This window comes from Mobula birostris, unplaced genomic scaffold (genome assembly GCF_030028105.1).
Source record: "Mobula birostris isolate sMobBir1 unplaced genomic scaffold, sMobBir1.hap1 scaffold_2707, whole genome shotgun sequence".
NCBI lineage: Eukaryota > Metazoa > Chordata > Chondrichthyes > Myliobatiformes > Myliobatidae > Mobula > Mobula birostris.
Genome location: NW_027275760.1, coordinates 22,626 through 45,602, shown reverse-complemented (window position 1 = coordinate 45,602; position 22,977 = coordinate 22,626). Strand labels below are relative to the sequence as shown.

At 47.3% G+C, this 22,977-nt stretch overlaps 1 protein-coding gene across 1 annotated transcript; it reads left to right on the top strand.

The window, feature by feature from the left end:
* The first annotated feature begins 3,281 nt into the window (after positions 1-3,281).
* Positions 3,282-22,965, top strand: mrpl52 (mitochondrial ribosomal protein L52). The gene is made up of 5 exons (XM_072250286.1): positions 3,282-3,388; positions 4,016-4,109; positions 6,147-6,214; positions 20,997-21,061; positions 21,885-22,965. The coding sequence occupies exons 2-5, from the start codon at positions 4,018-4,020 to the stop codon at positions 22,062-22,064; spliced, it is 405 nt and encodes a 134-aa protein (XP_072106387.1). The 5' UTR covers positions 3,282-3,388; positions 4,016-4,017; the 3' UTR covers positions 22,065-22,965.
* The last annotated feature ends 12 nt before the right edge of the window (positions 22,966-22,977 follow it).

The window sequence follows — 22,977 nt, the reverse complement described above, 5'->3', positions numbered from 1 at the left end:
CTCACCCATCCCCCCTCCCGATTTCCCTCACTCTCTCTCCATTCCCCCCCTCTCTCCTCTCTCTCCACCCCTCTTCATTTCCCTCACTCTCTCTCCATTCCCCTCTCTCTCTCCACCCCTCTTCATTTCCCTCACTCCTCACTCCATTACCCCCCCTCTCCATCTCCTCCCCATTTCCCTCACTCTCTCTCCATCCTCCTCTCTCCACCCCCTCCCCATTTCCCTCTCTCTCCATCCCAATCAACCCCCTCTCCATCCCCCCCATTTTCCTCACTCTCTCTCCATTCTCCTCTCACTCTCTGCATCCCCCTCCCGATTTCCCTCACTCTCTCTCCATTCCCCCCTCTCTCTCTCTCCACCCCTCTTCATTTCCCTCACTCTCTCTCCATTCCCCTCTCTCTCTCCACCCCTCTTCATTTCCTCACTCTCTCTCCATCCCCTCTCTCCACCCCCCTCCCCATTTCCCTCACTCTCTCTCCATCCCCCCTCAACCCCCTCTCCATTTCCTCACTCTCTCTCCATCCCCCCTCAACCCCCTCTCCATTTCCCTCATTCTCTCTCCATTACCCCCCCTCCATCTCCTCCCCATTTCCCTCACTCTCTCTCCATCCCCCTCTCTCCACCCCCTCCCCATTTCCCTCTCTCTCCATCCCCATCAACCCCCCCTCCACCCCCTCCCCATTTCCCTCACTCTCTCTCATTCTCCTCTCTCTCTCTGCATCCCCTCCCCATTTCCCTCTCTCTCCATTCCTCTCCCTCTCCATTCCTCTCCTCTCCATTCCCTGCTCTCTCTCTCTATTCCCTCTCTGTCTCTCCCATTCTCCATCTCGATTTCCCATTCCCCCTCCCTCTCCTCCATTCCCCCCTCACCCCTCTCCATCCCCCTCTCTCTCTCCATTCCCCCCTCTCTCCATTCCCCCTCTCTCTCCATTCCCCCTCTCTCTCTATTCCCCCCTCTCTCCATTACCTCTCTCTCTCCATTCCCCCTCTCACTCCATTCCCCCTCTCTCTCCATTCCTCTCTCTTTCCATTCAATCTCTCCCTCCATTCCCCCTCTCTCTCTCCATTCCCCCTCTCTCTCCATTCCCCCCTCTCTCCATTCCCCCTCTCTCTCTCCATTCCCCCTCTCTCCATTCCCCCTCTCTCTCTCCACTCCCTCTCTTTCCATTACCCCCTCTCTCTCCATTCCCCCCCTCTCTCTCCATTCCCCTCTCTCTCTCCATTGCCCCTCTCTCTCCATTCCCCCTCTCTCTCCATTCCCCCTCCCCTGCTCTCTCTCTCTATCCCCTCTCTCTCTCCATTCCCCCTCTCGCTTTCCATTCCCCCTCCCTCTATCCATTCCCCTCTCTCTCTCCATTCCCTCTCTCTCCATTCCTCTCTCTCTCCATTCCCTCTCTCCATTCCCTCTCTCTCTATCCCCCTCTCTCTCCATTCCCCCTCTCTCTCCATTCCCCCTCTCTTTCCATTCCCCCTCTCTCTCCATTCACCCTCTCTCTCTCCATCCCCCTCTCTCCATTCCCCCTCTCTCCATTCCCCCTCCCCTGCTCTCTCCACTCCCTCTCTTTCCATTCCCCCCTCTCTCTCCATTCCCCCTCACTCTCCATTCCCCCCTCTCTCTCCATTCCCTCTCTCTCTCCATTCCCCTCTCTCTCTCCATTCCCCCTCTCTCTCCATTCCCCCTCTCTCTCCATTCCCCCTCTCTTTCCATTCCCCCTCTCTCTCCATCCCCCTCTCTCCATTCCCCCCTCTCTCTCCATTCCCCCTCACTCTCCATTCCCCCCTCTCTCTCCATTCACCCTCTCTCTCTCCATCCCCCTCTTTCTCCATTCCCCCCTCTCTCCATTCCCCCTCTCTCTCTCCATTCCCTCTCGCTCTCCATCCCCCCTCTCTCTCCATTCCCCCTCTCTCTCTCCATTCCCTCTATCTCCATTCCCCCTCACTCTCCATTCCCCCCGCTCTCTCCATTCCCTCTCTCTCTCCATTCCCCTCTCTCTCCATTTCCCCTCTCTCTCTGCATTCCCCCTCTCTCTCTCCATTCCCCCCTCTCTCCATTCCCCCTCTCTCTCTCCGTTCCCTCTCTCTCCATCCCCCCTCTCCACCCCCTCCCCATTTCCCTCACTCTCTCTCCATCCCCCTCTCTCCACCCCCTCCCCATTCCCCCCTCTCTCTCTCCATTCCCCCCTCTCTCTCTCCATTCCCCATCTCTCTCTCTCTATTCCCTCTCTCTCCATTCCCCCCTCTCTCTCCATTTTCCCCTCTCTCCATTCCCCCTCTCTCTCTATTCCCTCTCTCTCCATCTCCCCCCCACTCTCTCTCCATCCCCCCTCCACCCCCTCCCCATTTCCCTCACTCTCTCCATTCTCCCTCCACCCCTTCCCCATTTCCCTCACTCTCTCCATTCTGCCCTCACACTCTCTGCATCCCTCACAGCTCTCCATTCCCCTCACTCTCTCTCTCCATTCCCCTTCACTCTCTCCCTCGATTTCCTCTCCATCTTCCTTCCTCTCTATTTTCCCACTTTCTCACATCGGCCACACCCCACTCTCTCCCTCCATCCCTCGCCCACCCCCATTATTTCCCCACCTCGCTCTCCCTTTCCTCATTCCCTCACTCTCAAGTTTGTTGAATGTCATTTCTTGTACGCAAATGTAAAGATGAACGAAATAATTTTACTCCGCATCCAAACCACGAAAGATAAAGGAGATAATAATAATATTGTTTGGCGACAATGACGTATAATAATAATAATAATAGACGCAATGAAGATAAATACATAACTTTTAGACATAGAAGGCATTTATAGAGTGACACTAGGCTGTACATATGGTGGCTGACAATAATTAAGCAGTTGAGGCGTTGATTAGCTTTACTGCTAGAAGAAAGTAACTGTTTTTGAGTCAGGTGTTAGCGGGCTGGATGATAAATAGCCTCCTCTCTCTTTCCCTCCATTCCCCCTCTCCCTCTCTCTCCATTCCTCTACTCTTCTTACGTTTCCCACCCTCTCTCTCTCCATTCCCCGAATCTCTCCCTCTGGACATTAAACTTAGCCCTACCTTACTTTTTTTTATATATTATTTGTTTTTGCACTATTTGTAATTTAATATATACATATACTTACTGGAATTGACTTACTTATTTTTCTATATTATCATGTATTGCATTGTTTTGCTGCCGCTAAACAAATTTCATGACATAAGCCGGTGACATTAAACTTCATTCTTATCTTTCGCTCGCGCGCACACACACACAGCGCATGCGCCCTGCTTCTTGCACTGCGCCTGCGCGGTGGCCGGTCGTTGCAGGAACGGCGGCGAGTAGCTGAGGGCTACGAGTTGGGGCTGTGTTGGTCGTGGTCAGGAGCGGCGCCACCGGGCTGAAGCGCTCCCAGGTACTGGGATTAGAGAGTAAAGGGTCACCTCGCCTCATGTTCGGGCTATGGAGAGGGGGGTGTGAATGGTCAGGAGGCCTCAGGTTCGGGTCATGTGTGGGGGTGAAGCGACATGCGGTCCCTGGTCCACTGAGTGAGGAGTGTCAATGAGGTTTGTATGCGTGAATGGTACAAGGGTCATGTGGTGGTGAGAAGACACCCTTTCCTGTTGCTGTCACGTCACGTGTGGGGATAAGGGGCCGTGTTTTGGGCAGCAGGGGCCACCTGCAGAGGTGAAGGTGTCATTGAATCACTCCAGGGGTGGAGGGGTCAAAAGTTTGGACCCGAGGGTCATGGGGAAGCCCACGTTCCATCACTAGGTACCCTTGTTCCTGGGGTGGAGGGTCAAAGAACCAGAGTGATGGGTTGCAGAGCGTATGTGTGGGTCACCGGGGGTGGGAAGAATGAGCAGGTTGCGGAGGTCACGTCTGGTTTGAAGGGTCACAGGGCCCAGGGTCCCGTTTTCCTTGGGTGAAGAGTCACAGGGATGAGGGATCAGGGCGATGATGTTGCGCGTGTTAATGAACAGTCAGAACTGATTCATTCATTGGGTGGTCAAGTGAAGTAACCCATTACACTGATCTTCAGGTATGTGGCGATCGCTCTGTATTCCTCTGAAGCCGATGACGAAAGCTTTCTCCTGTGGCCCTGTGTGTCGAGGAGGGAGTCAGTGGCGACTGGAGTGAGTACCCACTAAAGATTATATTGTTTTCCACTCCCCCTGCCTGCCGTGCATGCGCCACACACACTTCCTCGCTCCCTCTCTCCTCTCTTTTTCTTTCTCTCTGTCCCACTTTTTAAAAAAGGAGGGAGAGAGAAACCGGGTAATTATGGACTGGTTAGCCTGACATTGGTGGTGGGGAAAATGCTAGAGTCAGTTATCAAAGATGTGATAACAGCACATTTGGAAAGCAGTGAAATCATTGGACAAAGTCAGCATGGATTTGTGGAAGGAAAATCATGTCTGACGAATCTCATAGAATTTTTTGAGGATGTAACTAGTAGAGTGGATAGGGGAGAACCAGTGGAAGTGGTATGTTTGGATTTTCAAAAGACTTTTGACAAGGCCCCACACAAGAGATAAGTGTGCAAACTTAAAGCATTGTTCCCGATGTTGGGGAAATCCAGAACGAGGGGTCACAGTTTGAGTATAAAGGGGAAGCCTTTTAGAACCAAGATGGGGAAAAATTTCTTCACACAGAGAGTGGTGAATCTGTGGAATTCTCTGCCACAGGAAACAGTTGAGGCCAGTCCGTTGGCTATATTTACGAGGGAGTTAGATATGGCCCTTGTGGCTAAAGGGATCGGGGGTATGGAGAGAAAGCAGGTACAGGGGTTTGAGTTGGATGATCAGCCATGATCATACTGAATGGTGGTGCAGGCTCAGAGGGCCAAATGGCCTACTCCTGCATCTATTTTCTATGTTTCTATGTCTCTCCATTGCCCTCTCTCTTTGCCTGCCGACAATCTGTCTCTGTCCCTATCTCTCTCTTTTCCCCCTCTCTCTTCCCCCCTCCCCATTCCTCTCTATCTCCCTGTCTGTCATCTCCCTCTGGCCTTTAAACAGGGCAGGACTCATCAACCCTGCTATCCTGCATCTGGCAACACTCTGGAGGAACTCAGCAGGTCAGGCAGCATCTGTGGAAATGGATCAGTCAACGTTTCGGGCAGCAACCCTTCGTCAGGACTGAAGAGGGAGGGGACAGAGGCCCTATAAAGAAGGTGGGGGGAGGGTGGGAAGGAGAAGGCTGGTAGGTTCCAGGTGAAAAACCAGTAAGGGGAAAGATAAAGGGGTCGGGAGGGGAAGCAGGGAGGTGATAGGCAGGAAAGGTGAAGAAGGAATAGGGGAAAACACAATGGGTAGTAGAAGGAGGCAGAACCATGAGGGAGGTAGAAGGCAGTTGGGGGAGCGGGCAGAGTGAAATTGGGATAGAAGAAGGGAGGGGGAGGGAATTACCGGAAGTTGGAGAATTCAATGTTCATGCTAAGGGGCTGGAGACTACCCAGACGGTATAAGAGGTGTTGCTCCTCCAACCTGAGTTTAGCCTCATCATGGCAGTAGAGGAGGCCATGTACAGACACATCCGAATGGGAATGTGAAGCGGAGTTGAAGTGGGTGGCAACCGGAAGATCCTGTCTGTTGTGGTGGACGGAGCGGAGGTGCTCGATGAAGCGGTCCCCCAATCTGCGTTGGGTTTCACCGACATTGAATTCTCCAACTTCCAGTAATAACCTCCCCCCTCCCCTCCCCTATCCCAGTTTCACTCTGCCCCCTCCCCTAGCTGCCTACTACCGCCCTCATGGTACCGCCTCCTTCTACTACCTATTGTGCTTTCCCCTATTCCTTCACCTTTCCATCACCTCCCTGCTTCCCCTCCCCCACCCCTTTATCTTTCTCCTTAATGGTTTTTCACCTGGAACCTACCAGCCTTCTTCCCACCCTCCCCCCACCACCTTTATAGGGCCTCTGCCCCTTCCCTCTTCAGTCCTGACGAAGGGTTCCTGCCTGAAACGTTGACTGATCGTTTCCACGGATGCTGCCCGACCTGCTGAGTTCCTCCAGCGTGTTGTGAGTGTTGCTTTGACCCCAGCATCTGCAGAGTATTTTGTGTTTACAGTCCTGCATCTGGCGATGCTTCAGAATTGTCGGAGAGCTGTCCACTGGGGAATACTGCTTCATGTTACTTCTTCCTGTTGTTCCGCCCACCCCCATCCCCAGGCACGGTTTATCCCGAAGTGGGACAGAATATGGACCCCTGACGGATCTCCCGGACTGGTCTTTTGCAGGTGAGTGTGACATCCTGGACTGAGCGAGACGGTCGGTGATCAGACAGACTACCTACTGCACATTTAATACCTACTCCAGCACCAACATCCCACACTGTCCCCCTCTCCTTTCATTCCTTGAACACCCACAGATCACAATCCCAAACATACTCTAGATTCAGGGGTTCTCAACCTTTCTGATGCCATGGACCATTACCATTAACTGACAGATCCATGTTCCGCGTTGGGAGCAAGAGAATAACTGAAGAGTAAGTAGGACCATTTGGGGGAGGGGGGAGCGGGACATGCTTGGAGGGGGAGGATGTGGGCGAGGTCCTAACGGTGTGTTGGTATTTGGAGGGTTGTGGGATCAAGATAGAGTGTGGTAATATGCTGGAGCTTTTTGAGATGGGGGAAGGGCAGGCAGTGTTGGGTCTCTGAAAGAACATTAGATGGATAAGTCCAGGGCCTGATGGAATATACCCCAGATTATAGAGGGAGGCAAGAGAAGAGATTGCTGGAGACTTCACCAATACCTTCATGTCCTCTCTAGCCACGGGAGGTCCCAGAGCACTGGCTAGCAGCTAATGTTGTTCCATTACTCAAAAAGGGAAATGAGGATAATCCTGGAAACTGGGCTGGTGAGTCTCACATCAGTGTAAGGGAAATTACGGACAGGATTCTTAGGGAACTGATTTATGAGCGTTTAGAAAACCATGGCCCAGTTAGGTTCGGTCTGCATGGCTTTGTGTAGGGCAAGTTGTGTCTTACTAACGTGATTGAGCTGTTTGAGCGACAAAGGTGATTAATGAAGGCAGAGCTGATAATGTTCAGTAAGGTGTTCAACAATGGTCCTCATGGGAAATTTATCCGGAAGATTAGGATGCATGGGATCTAAAGTGAATTGGCTTACCCACGGAAGACATAGGGTACCAGTCGATGGGACTTGTTCTGGCTGGAGGTTCATGATTTGTGATCTGTACTGGGATCTCTGCTGTGATATTTTTATTTCAAGACCGTGAGGCCCAACAAGCTGCACTGTCCAACAATCCACCTATTAACATCATTGCCTAATTACAGGACGATTTACAATGACCAATTAACCTACTAACCGCTACGTCTTTGGATTTTGGGAGGACACCGGAGCATCCGGAGGTAACCCGTGCAGTTTGCAGGGAGAACCTACAGACTCCTTACAGACAGCGCTGGGACCAAACTCCAGAAAGTCCCAAACGGTACTAATGTCGTGCTGATTGCTCAGTGATAGTGACGTGATGCAAATGGAGATGAATGGGTTAGTAAGTTCACAGACGATATAAGCATTGCTCGTGATGTGGATAGTGTAGAGCAGAGGCTTTCCCATGGACCCCTCAGAAATTGGTAGGGGTCTATGGCATAAAAAGGGTTGGGAACCCCTGGTGTAGTAGATTGCCAAAGGTAGTGCAGTATAGGTCAGTTGCAGATACGGGTGGAGAAAAGGCAGATACTGTTTAATCCAGCTCAGTGTGAGGAGCTGCATTTTGAGAGATCAAATGTAAACAGACAGTGCAGGAGGCAAGGTCCTTAACAGTGTGGATGTGCAGAGGAATCTCGTGGTCCAAGTCCGTCGCTCCTTGAAAGTGTCTGCACAGGGTGATAGGGTGGTAAAGGCATATGGCACTCTTGCCTTCATTTGTCAAGGCATTGCGTTTAAGACACTGGAGTATTGTATTGAGTTCTGGTCACCCTGTTATAGGAAGGATGTAGAAGCTTTGGAGAGGGTTTGACAGGATGTTGCCTGGATTAGAGGGCATGTGCTATGAGGAAAGATTGGACAAGTTTAGGCTGTTTTCTCTAGAGCAGTGACAGCTGAGGGGAGACCTGATTTGAAGCTTACAAAATTACAAGAGGCATAGATAGAGCAGACCCTTATTCACAGGGTCCAGAGGTCCGATCCCAGAGGGCATGCATTGAAGGTGAAAGGATAAAGGTTCAAAGGAGGTGTATAGAGCAGTGTTTTTCTTTTAACTCAGTTAGTATTTGATGCCTGGAATGGCAGTGGATGCAGATACGATAGAAGCATTTCAGAGTCTCCTAGATATGTATATGGATGTGCAGGAAATAGAGGTATATGGACATTGTGTGGGCAGAAAGGATTAGTTAGGCACTTAATTGATTTGGTAAAATGCCATCTGCCAAAGGTTTTGTTCCTGTTCAGAGTACATTCTACTCAGCAACCCAGCCACAGGGGGGAGACAATTCCTAAGATTCCCAACCTCTGGTGAAGAGCTTTCTCTCCACCTCCTCAATCCCTGACTATACCCCCAGTTCAGGACACCCCTTGGGGAAATGCCATCCCTACTTCCCAGTGGAGTCATGAAGGAATTCAGTGACTTTCAATGACGTCACACATCATTCATCCAAACTCAGGAGAGCAGAGGGGCAGTCTGCTTCACCTCTCTTCACACGTCAAGCCCACCATCCCAGGACATTGACTGAGCTCTCTCTCACAAGCCTGTCCTTCCTCAGGTAGTGATTCCAGGCCTGTACTCACTATTTCAGATGTATTCTCGCCAGGGCTGTCTATAATTGCAGCAATGTGCTTCTACTCCAACCCTCTTGCAGTAATGGATAGCATGTCGTTACTTCCCTATGTTGCTTCACCTTCATGTGATTCATGGCCAAGGGCACCCTGATCCCTCTGAACAACACCGGTCAGTCTCTCATTATTTTACAACAATCCAGCAATTTAATTTATCCCCAATGTGGATGTTCTCACAAAATCTTTAATCTTATCCCAGCCTGTAACACTGCCAGGGTTCTGTTATTAGATATATAAACCCCACCAGCACTGTCTCCTCCACCACCACCCCCTGCCCCCCGCTCCCAACCCAGATGAGATTCCAGCCTGTAAATTTGTTATAGTAAATATAAATGTTATGAATAGATCCAGTCTGTAACTCAATCCAGGTTCTTGAGTAATAGTTACACAGCTTGGAAACTGGCCCTTTGCCCTACTCGTCCACGCAACCATGAGCTGCTCCAGTCTTCTGTTCACATCTTTTAAACATTGTGCAAAATTCTGCCACTTCCTCATTCCGCATATCCACCACTCTCAGTGTGAAAATGTTGTTCTTCAAGCCCCTTTTCAATCTTTCCCCTCTCATCTTAAAACTGGTTTTAGAATCCCCTACACCGGGAAACAGGATTGTGGCCATCTGCCTTATCTATTCTCCCAGCCTCCTACGCTCCAAGTTTTTTTAAAAAAAAGTCTCAGCCCATCCAGTCTCTCCTTATAATTCAAGCTTTCCAGTCCTGGTAATGTCCTTGTGAATTTTCTCTCTATCCTTTCCAGCTTAATCACATAACTTGGTGACAGACCAGAATCATGTGTATTGTCTCTGATACACTGTATGCTGTGTTATTAGTTTTTGTGGCATCAGTACAGTGCAGGACATGTCTAAAAAATTACTAGAAGCTACTATAAAGATAAAAAATAAAATAAATAGTTCAAAAGAGGATTATTGAGGACTTTGGTGTTCATGGACCGTTGAGAAAGCTGATGGCAGAGGGGAAGAAGCTGTTCCTAAAATGTTAAGTGCATCTTCAGGCTCCTGTACCTCCTGCCTGATGGTAGTATTGAGAAGAAGGCATGTCCCTCTTGCTCATAACTCCAAGTGTGGTCCTGCCAACATCTCGTACAGCCAAACTCAGTGTGTGCCAAACAACAACTTCACCGTCCTATCCATCTAGTCCAAGTTAAATTCCATCTGCCATTCCTTGGCCTATTTCCTCCAGCTGTAATCTTACAAGCTATAAGGCATAGGAGCAGAATTAGGCCATTCAGTCCATCAAGTCTGCTCTGCCATTCCATCATGGGCAATCCCGGATCCCACTTAACCCCATACACCTGCCTTTTCGCCATATCCTTTGATGCCCTGACCAATCAGGAAACGACCAACTTCCGCCTTAAAGATACGCGAGGACTTGGCCTCCACCACAGTCTGTGGTAGAGCATTCCACAGAGTTACTACACTGCCTAAAAAAATTCCTCTTTACCTCTGTTCTAAAGGGTCACCCCTCAGTTTTGAGGCTGTGCCCTCTAGTTCTGGGTACCACCACCATCGGAAACATCCACCCTATCTGGTCCATTCAACATTCGATAGGTCCCCCTTTACAATTGTATCATTACCCTTATTACATGCCTTTTCCAGCTCCCTTTGGAGTCTCAACCCCACATCTTGGCTATTATTTGGAGACCTGTATATGATTCCTATAATGGTTTTTTTCACCCTTGCAGTTACTTAACTCCACCCACAAAGATTCAACATTCTCTGACCAGATCATAAGATATAGGAGCAGAAGTTGGCCATTTGGCCCATCGAGTCTGCTCCGCCATTCAGTTATGGGCTGATCCAATTCTTTCAGTCATTCCCCATTCCCCTGCCTTCTCCCCATACACTTTGATGCCCTGGCTAATCAAGAACATCTCTATTTCTGCCTTAAGTGTGCCCAATGACTTGGTCTCCACAGCCGCTCATGGCAACAAAGTCCACAGATTTACCACCCTCTGACTAAAGTAATTTCTTCGCATCTCTGTTCTAAATGGACGTCCCTCAATCCTGAAGTCATGCTCTCTTGTCCTAGACTCCCCTACCATAGGAGATAACTTTGCTGTATCTAATCTGTTTAGGCCTTTTAACGTTCAGAACGTTTCTATGAGATCCCCCGTCATTCTCCTGAACTCCAGGGAATACAGCCCAAGAGCTGCCAGACATTCCTCATATGGTAACCCTTTCATTCCTGGAATCATTCTTGTGAATCTTCTCTGAAACCTCTCCAATATCAGTACATCTTTTCTAAAATGAGGAGCCCAAAACTGCACACAGTACTCCGTGTGGTCTCACAAGTGCCTTATAGAACCTCATAATCACATCCATGTTCTTGTATTCTATACCTGTAGAAATGAATGCCAACATTGCAATCATCATCTTCACCAATGACTCAACCTGGAGGTTAACCTTTAGGGTATCTTGCATGAGGACTCCGAAGTCCCCTTGCATCTCTGCATTTTGAATTCTCTCCCCATCTAAATTATTTCTTCTACCAAAGTGCATGACCATACACTTTCCAACATTGTATTTCATTTGCCTCTTCTTGCCCATTCCCCTGAACACCAGCCCCTGTGGAACTCCACTGGTAACCAGCAGCCAGCCAGAATAGGATCCCTTTATTCCCACTCTCTGTTTTCTGCCAATCAGCCAGTGCGCCACCTATGCTAGTAACTCCCCTGTAATTTCATGGGCTCTTATCTTGCTAAGCAGCCTCATGTGCGGCACCTTGTCAAAGGCCTTCTGAAAATCCAAGTACACCACGTCTACTGCATCTCCTTTGTCTACCCTACTGGTAATTTCCTCCAAAAGTTGCAGTAGGTTAGTCAGGTCGGATTTTCCTTTCAGGAAATTATGCTGGCTTTGGCCTATCTTGTCATGTGTCTCCAGGTATTCTGTAATCTCATCCCTAACGATCGATTCCAACAACTTCCCAACCACTGATGTCAGGCTAACAGGTCTATAGTTTCCTTTCTGCTGCCTCCCACCCTTCTTAAAAAGCAGAGTAACATTTGCAATTTTCCAGTCATCCGGTACAATGCCAGAATCTATCGATTTGTGAAAGATCATTGTTAACGCCTCCACAATCTCTCCAGCTACTTCCTTCAGAACCCAAGAGTGCATTCCATCAGGTCCCGAAGATTTATCCACCCTCAGACCATTAAGCTTTCTGAGCACCTTCTCAGTCATAATTTTCATTGCACATACTTAGCTTGCCTGACACTCTTGAATGTCTGGTATACTGCAGATGTCTTCCACTGTGAAAACTGATGCAAAATACACATTCAGTCCCTCTGCCATCTCTGCGTCTCTCATTACAATATCTCCAGCATCATTTTCTATTGGTCCTCTATCTACCCTCAACTCTCTTTTACCCTTTATATACTTAAAAAAGCTTTTAGTATCTGCATTGATATTAGTTGCCAGCTTCTTTTCATAATTCATCTTTTCCTTCCGAATGACCATCTTAGTTTCCTTCTGCAAGTTTTTAAAACTTTCCCAATCCTCTATTTTCCCACTAGCTTTGGCTTCCTTGTATGCCCTCTCTTTTGCTTTTACTTTGGCTCTGCCTTCACTTGTCAGACACGGTAGTGTCCTTCTTCCATTCGAAAATTTCTTCTTATTTGGAATATATCTGTCTTGCACTTTCCTTATTTTTCGCAGAAACTCGAGCCATTGCTGCTCTGCTGTCTTTCCTGCTCGAGTCCCTTTCCAGTCAACCTTGGCCAGTTCCCCTCTCATGCCATTGTAAATTCCTTTATTCCACTGAAATACTGACACATTGGAATTTAGTTTCTTCTCAAATTTCAAAGTAATCTTGATCATATTGTGATCACTGTTCCCTGAGGGTTTCTTAACCTTAAACTCTCTTATCACCTTCGGATCATTGCACAACACCCAATCCGGCACAGCTGAACCCCTAGTGGGCTCAACAACAAGCTGTTCTAAAAAGCCATTCCTTAGACATTCTACAAATTCTCTCACTTGAGGTCCAGAACTGGCCTGGTTTTCCCAATCCACCTTCGTGTTAAAGTCCCCAACGATTATCATGACAATGCCCTTTTGACACGCCTTTTCTGTCTCCTGCTGTAATTTGTAATCCACATCCCAATTGCCATTGGGGTCCTTTTACCCTTGCCATTTGTTAACTCAACCCATAGAGACTCTACGTCTTCTGATCATATGTCATCCCTTTCTAATGATTTAATATTATTTCTTATACACAGGGCCACACCATCCCCTCTGCCTACTAACCTATCTTTCCAATAAACAGGCAGCAATCCCGAGATTACTACCCTGGAGGGCCTGCTTTTCAGCTTCCGACCCAACTCCCTGAATTCTCTCTTCAGGACCTCCTCCCTTTTTCTATCTATATCATTGGTACCAATGTGTACCAAGAATTCTTGTTGTTCGCCCTCTCCCTTCAGAATACTCTGCACCCAATCCGAGTCATCCTGTACCTTGGTGGCACCTGGGAGGCAACACACCATGTGGATATCTCTGTCAGGCTGACAGAACCTCCATTCCTCGTTGTCTTCTCCCCCTTCTGCAACACAGAACCAGGCTCAGTGCCACCTCTGTCACCTCTTTCTAAGAGATTTCCATCTCTTACCAACAGAGCCATACCACTGCCTATGCCTTCATGCCTCTTCTTTCGATACAAAGTATAATCTTTGATGTTCGGCTCCCAATACTCACTGATGCACACAGTGTCATACCAGACAATCTCTAATTGCACTGCAAGTTCAGCTTTCTTATTCTGAATGCTACGTGCATTTAAATACAGCATGTTTAGTCCCGTATTCTTCACCCTTTTGAATTTTGCCTCTGTGGTACAATTTAACTTCTTGCTCTGTCTGTATTTGTACCCAGTCATTGGCTTGTCCTTCCTTACATTCATGTTACACCTATCATCGACTTGTAAACCTCCTGGCTCATCCTCAGCTCCATCATCATGGTTCCTGTCCCCCGTCCTATTAGCTTAAACCACTCCCAACAGCTCGAGTGAATCTGCCCGCAAGAATATTGGTCCCCGTCGGATTCCCGTGCAACCCACCCCTTTTGTTTCGGTCCCACCTGCCCCAGAAGAGGTCCCAATTATCGAGAAATTTGAATCCCTGCCCATTGCTGCAATTCTTCAGCCACGCATTTCTCTGCCACCTCATTCTATTCCTATCCTCACTCTCGCGAGGCACAGGCAACAATCCCAAGATTACTACCCTTGAGGTCCTGCTTCACAGCTTCCTTCCTAACTCCTTGTATTTTTTTTTTCAGGACCTCCTCCCTTTTCCTTCCCATGTCGTTGGTACCAATATGTACCATGACTTCTGGCTGCTCACCCTTCCAGAATGTCCACTACGCTGATTTGGCTGTTTTTCACAAATGTACTAACCATGTTACCAACATCGTCACTTTCAATTGTTAACATAGTACACCAATCCTTGTATATACAGAGGCCTGAGTAACAATCCTTCCACCCTCTGTCTCCTTCGACTTAGCCAGCGGTTCACAATCTTTTTTATACCATGGACCCCTACCATTAACTGCAGGTCCATGCATACCAGGTTGGGAACCCCTGCACTCAGCCAACCTCAAACATTTAGCCAGGTCACCCTGGGTCTCATGTGATCTAACCTTCCATACTAGCCCATCATGAGTTACCTTGTCAAAGTCTTTTCCAAAGTCTATATAGACAATATCTGCTGCCCTGCCCTTGTCAATCCTCTTGGCCATCTCTTTCCAAAGCACTAAGCCATTCTGACCATTACTCATCAGTCATTGGCTTTCCAAATGCTGATATACCCTGTCCCTCAGTATCCCCTTTAGTAGCCATCCCACCACCGATATGAGTCTATAGTTACCCATTGCAGCCCTTAAATAGATGCATAACATTAATCTTCTGGCACCCCAGCCATGGTTAACAACAGTGTCTCTGCTGGGTGCCTGCAGTCTGTTCACAAATACCCTGGGATACATGTGGTAAGACCTCTCCCCATAGGATTTATCCACCTTAATGTGCTTTCAGACCACCAGCACCCCTGTTGCAATGTGGATGTTCCAACACATTATAATGAGACCATAAGATAAGGGAGTAGAATTAAGCCATTTTGCCCATCGAGTCTGCTCCACCATTTCATGGTAGATCTATTTCCCTCTCAGCCCTGCTCTCCTGTCTTCTCACCATTACACTTAATGCCTTGACTAATCTAGAATCTATCAACCTCTCCCTTAAATGTACCCAATGATGTAGCCTCCACAGCCGCTTATGGCAATGAGTCCCACAGGTTCACTACTCTGGCTAAAGAAATTCTTCCTTGTATCTGTTCTAAATGGATGTCGCTCTATTTTGATGTTGTGGCCTCTGATGCTAGACTCCCCCACCATAGGAAACATCTTCTCCAGATCTACTCTATCAAGGCCTTTCAACATTTGATAGGTTTCAATGAGATTCCCGGCTCATAATTCAGAAGTAACAGAGGGTACAGGTCCAGAGCTATCAATCAATTTGCATATGGTAACACTTTCATTCCTAGAATCATTGTTGTGAACCTCCTGTGAACCCCCTCTAAGATGAGGAGCCCAAATCTGTTTACAGTTCTCCAAGTGAAGCCTTATAAATCTTCAACATTACATTCTTGCATTTATATTCTAGTCCTCTCAAAATTAATGCTAACAATGCATTTCCTTTCCTTACCACAGACTCAACCTGCAAATTAGACTTTAAGGAATCCTGCACAAATACCCCCAAGTCTGTTTGCACCTCAGATTTTTGAATTTTCTCTATCTTTAGAAAATATTCTATGCTTTTTTTTTTCATAACCATACACTTTGCATGACCATACATTTCCCTACACTATATATCTGCTGCTTCTTTGCCCATTCTCCCAATCTGTCTAGGTCCTTCTGTAGCCTCCCTCCCTCCTCAACACTACTTTCCCCTCCACCTATTTGGCGACAAAGCCATCAATTCTGTCATCCAAATTATTGACGTATAATGTAAAAAAAAACAGTCCCAACATAGACACCAGCAGCCAACCAAGCAAGGCACCCTTTATTCTCACTCTTTGCCTCCTGCCAGGCAGCCAATGCTCTATCCATGCTAGTATATTTGCTGAAATACCACAGTCTCTTAACTTGTTAAGCAGCCTCATGTATGGCACCTTGTCAAAGGCTTTCTGAAAACCCAAGTACACAACATCCACCGATTCTCCTTGGTCTATCCTGCTTGTTATTTCTTCAAAGATTTCCAACAGATTCAGCGTATTTCATCATGTCAATAAGATAGTTAAGAAGGCTAATGGAATGCTTGCTTTTGTTAGTCAGATCATTAAGTTCAAAAGTCAGGAGGTGATGTTGCAACGTCATAAAACTCTGGTTAGGCCACATCTGGAGTATTGCATACAGTTGTGGTCGCCCCACTATTGAAGCTTTAGAGAGGGTGCAGAAGAAGTTTACCAGGATGCTGCCTGGATTAGAGGGCATGTGCTATCATGAGAGACTGGATAAACATGGGTTGTTTTCTCTGGGGCGCCGGAGGCTCAGGGGAGATCTGATAGAGGTTTACAAGATTATAAGAGCCATAGATAAGAGATGACAGAGAGTTGCAGTTTACCAGGATTGAAATGTCTAATACCAGAGAGCATGCATTTAAGGTGAGAGGGGGTAGGTTCAAGTGGGATGTGAGGGATAAATGTTTTACTCAGAGTCGTGAATGCTAGATTCTGGAATGGTTCCAGCCACCGGAAAGTTTCAAATGTCACTCCACTCTTCAAGAAGGGAGAGAGGCAGAAGAAATGAAATTATATGCCAGGTAATCTGACCCCAATGGTTGGGCAGATGCTGGAGTTAATTGTTAAACATGTAGTTTCAGATTACTTGATAAAATGGGCTGTAGTCAGCATGGTTTCTTCAAGGAAAAATCTTGTCTGACAAATCTGTTGGAATTCTTTGAAGAAATAACAAGCAGGATAGACAAAGGAGAATCAGTTGATGTTGTGTACTTGGATTTTCAGAAGGCCTTTGACAAAATGCCACCCATGAGGTTGCTTTACAAGCTACGAACCCACGTATTACAGGAAAGATTCTGAAAATGGATAAAACAGTAGCTGATCGGCAGGAGGCAAAGAGTGCGAATAAAGGGAACCTCTTCTGGTTGGCTAATGGTATTCCACAGGGGTCTGTGTTGGGACCAATTTGTTTTATGTTATATGTCAATGATTTGGATGATGGAGTTAATAGCTTTGCAGATTATATGAATACAGGTGGAGGGGCAGGTGGCTTTGAGGAAGTATAGAGGCTACAGAAGGGCTTAAACTGATTAGTAGAATGGGCAAATAAATGTCTGATGGAACACAGTGTTGGAAAGTGTCTGGTCATGCACATTGATAGAAGAAATGAAATGGTTAACTATTTTCTAAATGGAGAGAAAATACAAAAATGTGAGGCACAAAGGTGCACGATTCCCTAAAGGTTAATTTGCAGGTTGAGTTTGTGGTGAGGAAGGCAAATGCAATTGTTAGCATTCGTTTCCAGAGGTCTAGAATATAAAAGTAAGGGTGTAATGTTGAGGCTCTATTAAGCAGTGGTGAGGCCTCACTTGGAGTTTTGTGAGCAGTTTTGGACTCCTTAGCTTAGAAAGTATGTTCTGACATTGGAGAGTGTTCAAAGGAGGTTCATGAAAATGATTCCAGGGTTAAACGGCTTGTCAAATGCAGTGTGTTTGATGGCTCTGGGCCTGTATTCACTAGAATTCAGAAGAATGAGAGGTGACCTAATTGAAACCTATCGGATGGTGAAAGCCATTGATAAAGTAGATGTGGAGAGGATGTTTCTAATGATGGGAGTGTCTAAGACCAGAGGACACAGCCTCAGAACAGTGGCATCCTTTTAGAACAGAGGGGAAGAAGAATTTCTTTAGCCAGAGAGTGATGAATCTGTAGAATTCGTTGCCACGTTCAACTGTGAAGGCCAAGTTTTTTATGTATATTTAAAGCAGAAGTGGATTGATTTTTAATTGGTCAGGACATGAAGGGATATGGGAAGAAGGTGAGATTAGAGCTGAGAGAAAAATTGATAGCCATGATGAAATTGCAGAGCAGACTTGATAGCTCAAATAGCCTAATTCTCCGCTTACATTTAATGGTCTTAAGCCTGGAATGTACTGCCTGGTATTGTGGGAGAAGCAAATATATTGGAGGCTTTTAAGAGACGTTTGGATAGGCACATGGTTTAATGAAGATGGAGGGTATAGGTAGGAGGGGTTAGTGTTTGGGTGTTTTTGATTTGCATCTTAGCTGGTTTGGCTCAACATTGTGGGCCAAACGGCCTGTTCCTGTGCTGTGCTGTACTGTTCTGTGTTCTAAGTGCTTCCAAGAACTCCAGAACCACATCCTTAACAATCAGCTCCAACTTCTTCCCAACCACTGAGGTCAGACTAACTGACCTTTCTTCTGCCTCTCTCCCTTCTTGAAGGGTGCAGTGAAATTTGCAATTTTCCAGTGCTCAGGAACCATGCCACAATCTATTGATACTAATGACTCCTCATTCTTTTCAGCAACTTTTTTAAAATCCCTGGGCTGCAGACTGTCTGGTCCAGATGATTTCAGAGCACCTTTTCCCTAGAAACGGCAACTTCACTCAATTCTGCCCCCCGACACTCTCGAAGTTCCAGCGTACTAGAAGATTGATGCAAAATACTTAGCGGTTTGTCCACTGTTTCCTTATTCCCCCATTACTACCTGTCCAGCAACATTTTCCAGTGGTCCAATATCAACTATCCTCCCTCATTTACTCTTTATCTATCTGAAAAATCATGGTATCCTTTTTTATATTAATGGGTAGCTTATTTTGGTTTTCCATCTTTTCCCTCTTTATGACTTTTCTACTTAGTTGCCTTCTGTTGTTTTTTAAAAGCTTCCCAAACCAACTTCCCTTTTATTTTGCTTTGTTAATAAGCTCTCTCTGGCTTTTGTATTGGCTTTCATTCTCTTGTCAGGCATTGTTGTGTCACCCTGCCTTTTGTAAACAACTTCTTTGGGATGAATCTATCCTGTGCTTTCCAAATAGCTCTAAGAAATTCCAGCCATTGCTGCTCTGCTGTACCCTTCCAATCAATTTTGGCCCGCTGCTCTCTCATGCCTCTCTTCACTGTAATACTGATACATCTGACCTTAGCTTCTCCCTCTCACATCGCATGGTGAATTCTATTATATTATGATCATTGATCCCTAAGGATTCTTTTACCTCAATATCTCCAATCAATTCTAGTTCATTACACAGGACCCAATGCTCTGGTGGACCCAACCACAAGCTGCTCTAAAAAGCCATCTCAAAGGCGTTCTATAAATTCCTCCTCCTGGGATCCAGCACCAACCTGATTTTCCAATCTACCTGCATATCGAAATTCCCCATAACTACCATAACATTGCCCTTTTGACAAGCCTTTTCTATCTCCTGTTTTAATTCGTAGTCCACATCTTGGTTATTGTTTGGAGCCTTGTATATAACTCCCATCGGGGTCTTTTTACCCTTGCAGTACCTTAACTCTACCCACAAGGATTCTACACTTTCTGATTCTATGTCACCGCTTTCTAAGGATTTAATTTCATTTCTTAGCAAAAGAGCCACCCCACACCTCTGCCTACCTGCCTGTCCTTTCGATGATGCAATGTGTATCCTTGGATGTTAAGTTTGTAGCTATAATTTTCCCTTAGTCACGACTCAGTGATGCCCACAATGTCATACCTGTCATTCTGTAACTGTGCTACGTGTTCACGCAGCTTATTCCGTATACTGTGTGCATTCAAATATAACCCCTGCAGTCCTGTATTCAGCAACCCTTTCAGTTTTGTTCCCCTCATACATTGCAACTCATCCCACTGACTACAAACCTTCTTGCGAGGATATTGGTCCCCTCAGATTCAGGTGTAACCTGTCCCTTTTGTACAGGTCATACCTTCCGCAGAAGAGATCCCAAAGATCCAGAAATCTGAACCCCTGGCCCCTGTACTGTTCCTCAGCCACACATTTATCTGCCAGATGCTTCAATTCTTAGTTCACTGGCGCATGCCATAGACAGCTGTCCAGAGATACTACCCTGGAGGTCATGTTTCTCAGCTTTCTATCCAGCTCCCTAAAATCTCTCTTCAGGACCTCCTCGCCTTTCCTACCTGAGTCATTGGTGCCAATATGTAGCAAGACTTCTGGCTGCACACCCTCCCCATTTAGAAAGCTGTGGATCTGATCCAAGACGTCCCTGGCCCTGACTCCCAGAAGACAACATGCCATCTTGGTTGTCTCTATCACGTCCACAGAATCTCACCTCTGTTCCTTTAAATGTGGAATCCCCTGTCAATACTGCAGTCCCCTTCACCTCTATTTTCTTCTGAGCCTCAGCACCAGCTTCAGTGCCAGAGACCCGGTGGCTGTGGCTCCCCCAGTAGATCGTCCCTCAACAGTATCCAAAATGGTAAACTTATTATTGAGAGGTACGGCCATAGGAGTTCACTGTGTTGTTCATTTCCTTTAACTCCTCAGCTTCAATGAACTCCACAGTAAAAACAGATGAGAAATTTTCATTCAACACCTCACTCATTTCCTGTGGCTCTAACACACGGACAATCATATTCATCCTTAAGCTCTAAGTAAATTGATTATGAAAGTGTGTATAGGTCACCATATACTACCTTGGTTCAGTTTCTTGCAGAAATTTAAATTAAAATAAATTGCAGGAATAAAAGAAATACAATAAGAATTTTACGAAACCACTGTACACAAGTGAAGATGACAAATAAACAATGTGCAAAGGAATACTGTTCTATGATCTAAGACAAACCTTAACATACTTGTAGAATCTCCTTAGGATTTTCCTTTATCTGATCTTCAAAAGGTTGCTCATATTCCCCTTTAACCTTCAGATTGCCCTGATATTCTCTACAGACTGACCTTGGTTATGAACACCCAATTTAGAAACATCCTCACAACTGAGCGAGTTCCCATAATATAAGAAAATTCAAAGTCTGACATATGCACATACATTTGTTTCCCCCATAAGGACAAATCCCAGCTTGCCACCTAGTGCTGGGAATCGTTGTTCCATTCCTAGCCACATCCCTGTCTCCTCAATGAGCCCCTCCCTGTGACTCAGCTGTGGTACACTCCCTCTGCATTTTGACTATGTCTATTCTACCCCCCACCCCTTCTCCCACCTATAGATGGGCGTCCAGCACCCCCGATGAAGGGACACATCCGTAGGCGTCAGAAGGCAGCTGAGATGGCGGTAAGTCACTCTGGCTGTGTGTTCACATCCACTCCCTCCCCTACTCATCCACCTCCTTCTCACTGGCACACTCTCACTTCTTCTCCTCGTCTCTCCTACCCACCTCTCTCTCCCTCTCCTCCACAACTCTCCCCTGCAACCTCTCCCTTCTTGGCTTCCCCTCCAACCCCACCCTTTTCACCTCACCTCCTCATCTCCACACTTCCACTTCCCCTACCCTCTCTTCCTTTCCCCCTCCTCTATTTCTCCTTCCCATTTTCCCTTTACCACCATAACCCCTTCTACACCCACCCCTACTCTCCCCACACACATTTCCCCTTCACTCACAATCCCCACTTCCCCACCCTCCCACTCCCCTTTTGTTACTCTCCCTCCCCACTCTTCTTTCTCCCATTCTCCTCTCTCCTTTCCAACCCACTCTCCCCCTTCCCTTTTATGTTCCCCCTCTTTATCATACACCCACTGCTGTTTACCTCCTCACCGCTTTCTTTCTCCGCTCCCCCGCCACTTTTCCCAACCACCTTTTCCCAGTCCTTTCCCTCTAGCCCACCTCCTCTTTACCCCTTCCCCACTGCTGTCCTCCCCTGCTCATCCCTCTGCCTCTCAACCCTACCCTTCTTCCTCCCCCATTTTGCCTCTTGTCCTCCTCCCCTTCCTCCCCACTGCCTCTGCTGTCTTCCTTGACCCCATACCTTCCAGCTCTTACCTGCCCACGTCTCAGTCTCAGCTCCTTCTGTCCTGACTCGTCCACTCACTCCTTGACTCCGCCACTTCTGATCCCTGCCATCCGCACCTCTATAGCTCTGCCCCCTGTCCTTCACAGGGACGGATTGTAATGCTGACCAATGAGCTGCAGCAGGGGATGGAGCAGTGGGAGAGTGAGCAAGTGGCCCTCCACAGGCAGCAGGAAGAACAACTTGAATCGCAGCTCCGTCCCAAGGGAGCCAGGGCCGGGCACCATGCCCGGCAGGATCACGCCGCCAGGGACACCCATGCTGAATAAAGGTGCTCCAGACGCTGATCCTACTCTGTAATGTGGTCTGTCTGTTGGGAACGGGAGAGTTGGTAGGGTTGGAGGGCTTACAGGAGATGGGTGCAGCTAGAGAGCAGAAGATCCCATGTACATCATCCCATCCACCCCCTCCTTTTTGCATGGTGTGTAGGTTCAAGGTGGGGGCACTGGGGTTAAATAGCACAGCAAGATCCTAGGAGCAACAGCTTTGCATCCTTTGTTGCCTCTGGGTGGGTATAATTATGCAGGGCAAGTTCCCGGCAATGGCAGAGATCAATGTCTGTGCATGTCTCACATTCCTGGGGTGGGTGGGGAGGACTGTGTGTTGAATCGGAATAGCAGCATTGCAGAAACATGTGGGGCAACATCCATGTGTCCCTTCCTACCAGGAAGGAGGGTGATTCAGGTGGCTTCAGGACAGCAAGATCCCAGGAGCATGTATGAAACACCACCAGGAGAGGTAGAGGTTAGTGTTGAGGCTGGGAGTTCCTGGAGTCTTGCTGTGTTGTCCCCCTGGGATACTTCCCCCCATGCTCCCTCACCTTGCCCTTCAGTCTGGCCCACTCTGGGGCAGCTCCTTGCGGCCCTGCAGGCTTTTCCTTTCCTCGTGACCTTAGACTGTTCCCTTCTGTGGGAAGGTGTGAAACTGGAAGTGTAGGAAAGGTCAGGTGTAAAGAGATCATTCAAGTAGCTCTGGTAAGAGTTGGGTATGGACTCCCTCACTCCCTGGTTGTGACCACACGGATGGTATTCTGGTGAAGAAGATGTGCTTGCCCTTTGTCAGTCTGGCCACTTTGTACAGGGCTTTGGACATGGTGTTGAAACTTGACACAATGCAGGTTGTTTTTAACAAAATAAACTTTATTCACAATAAAATATGTACGAGAATAAACCGTGCAGAGCC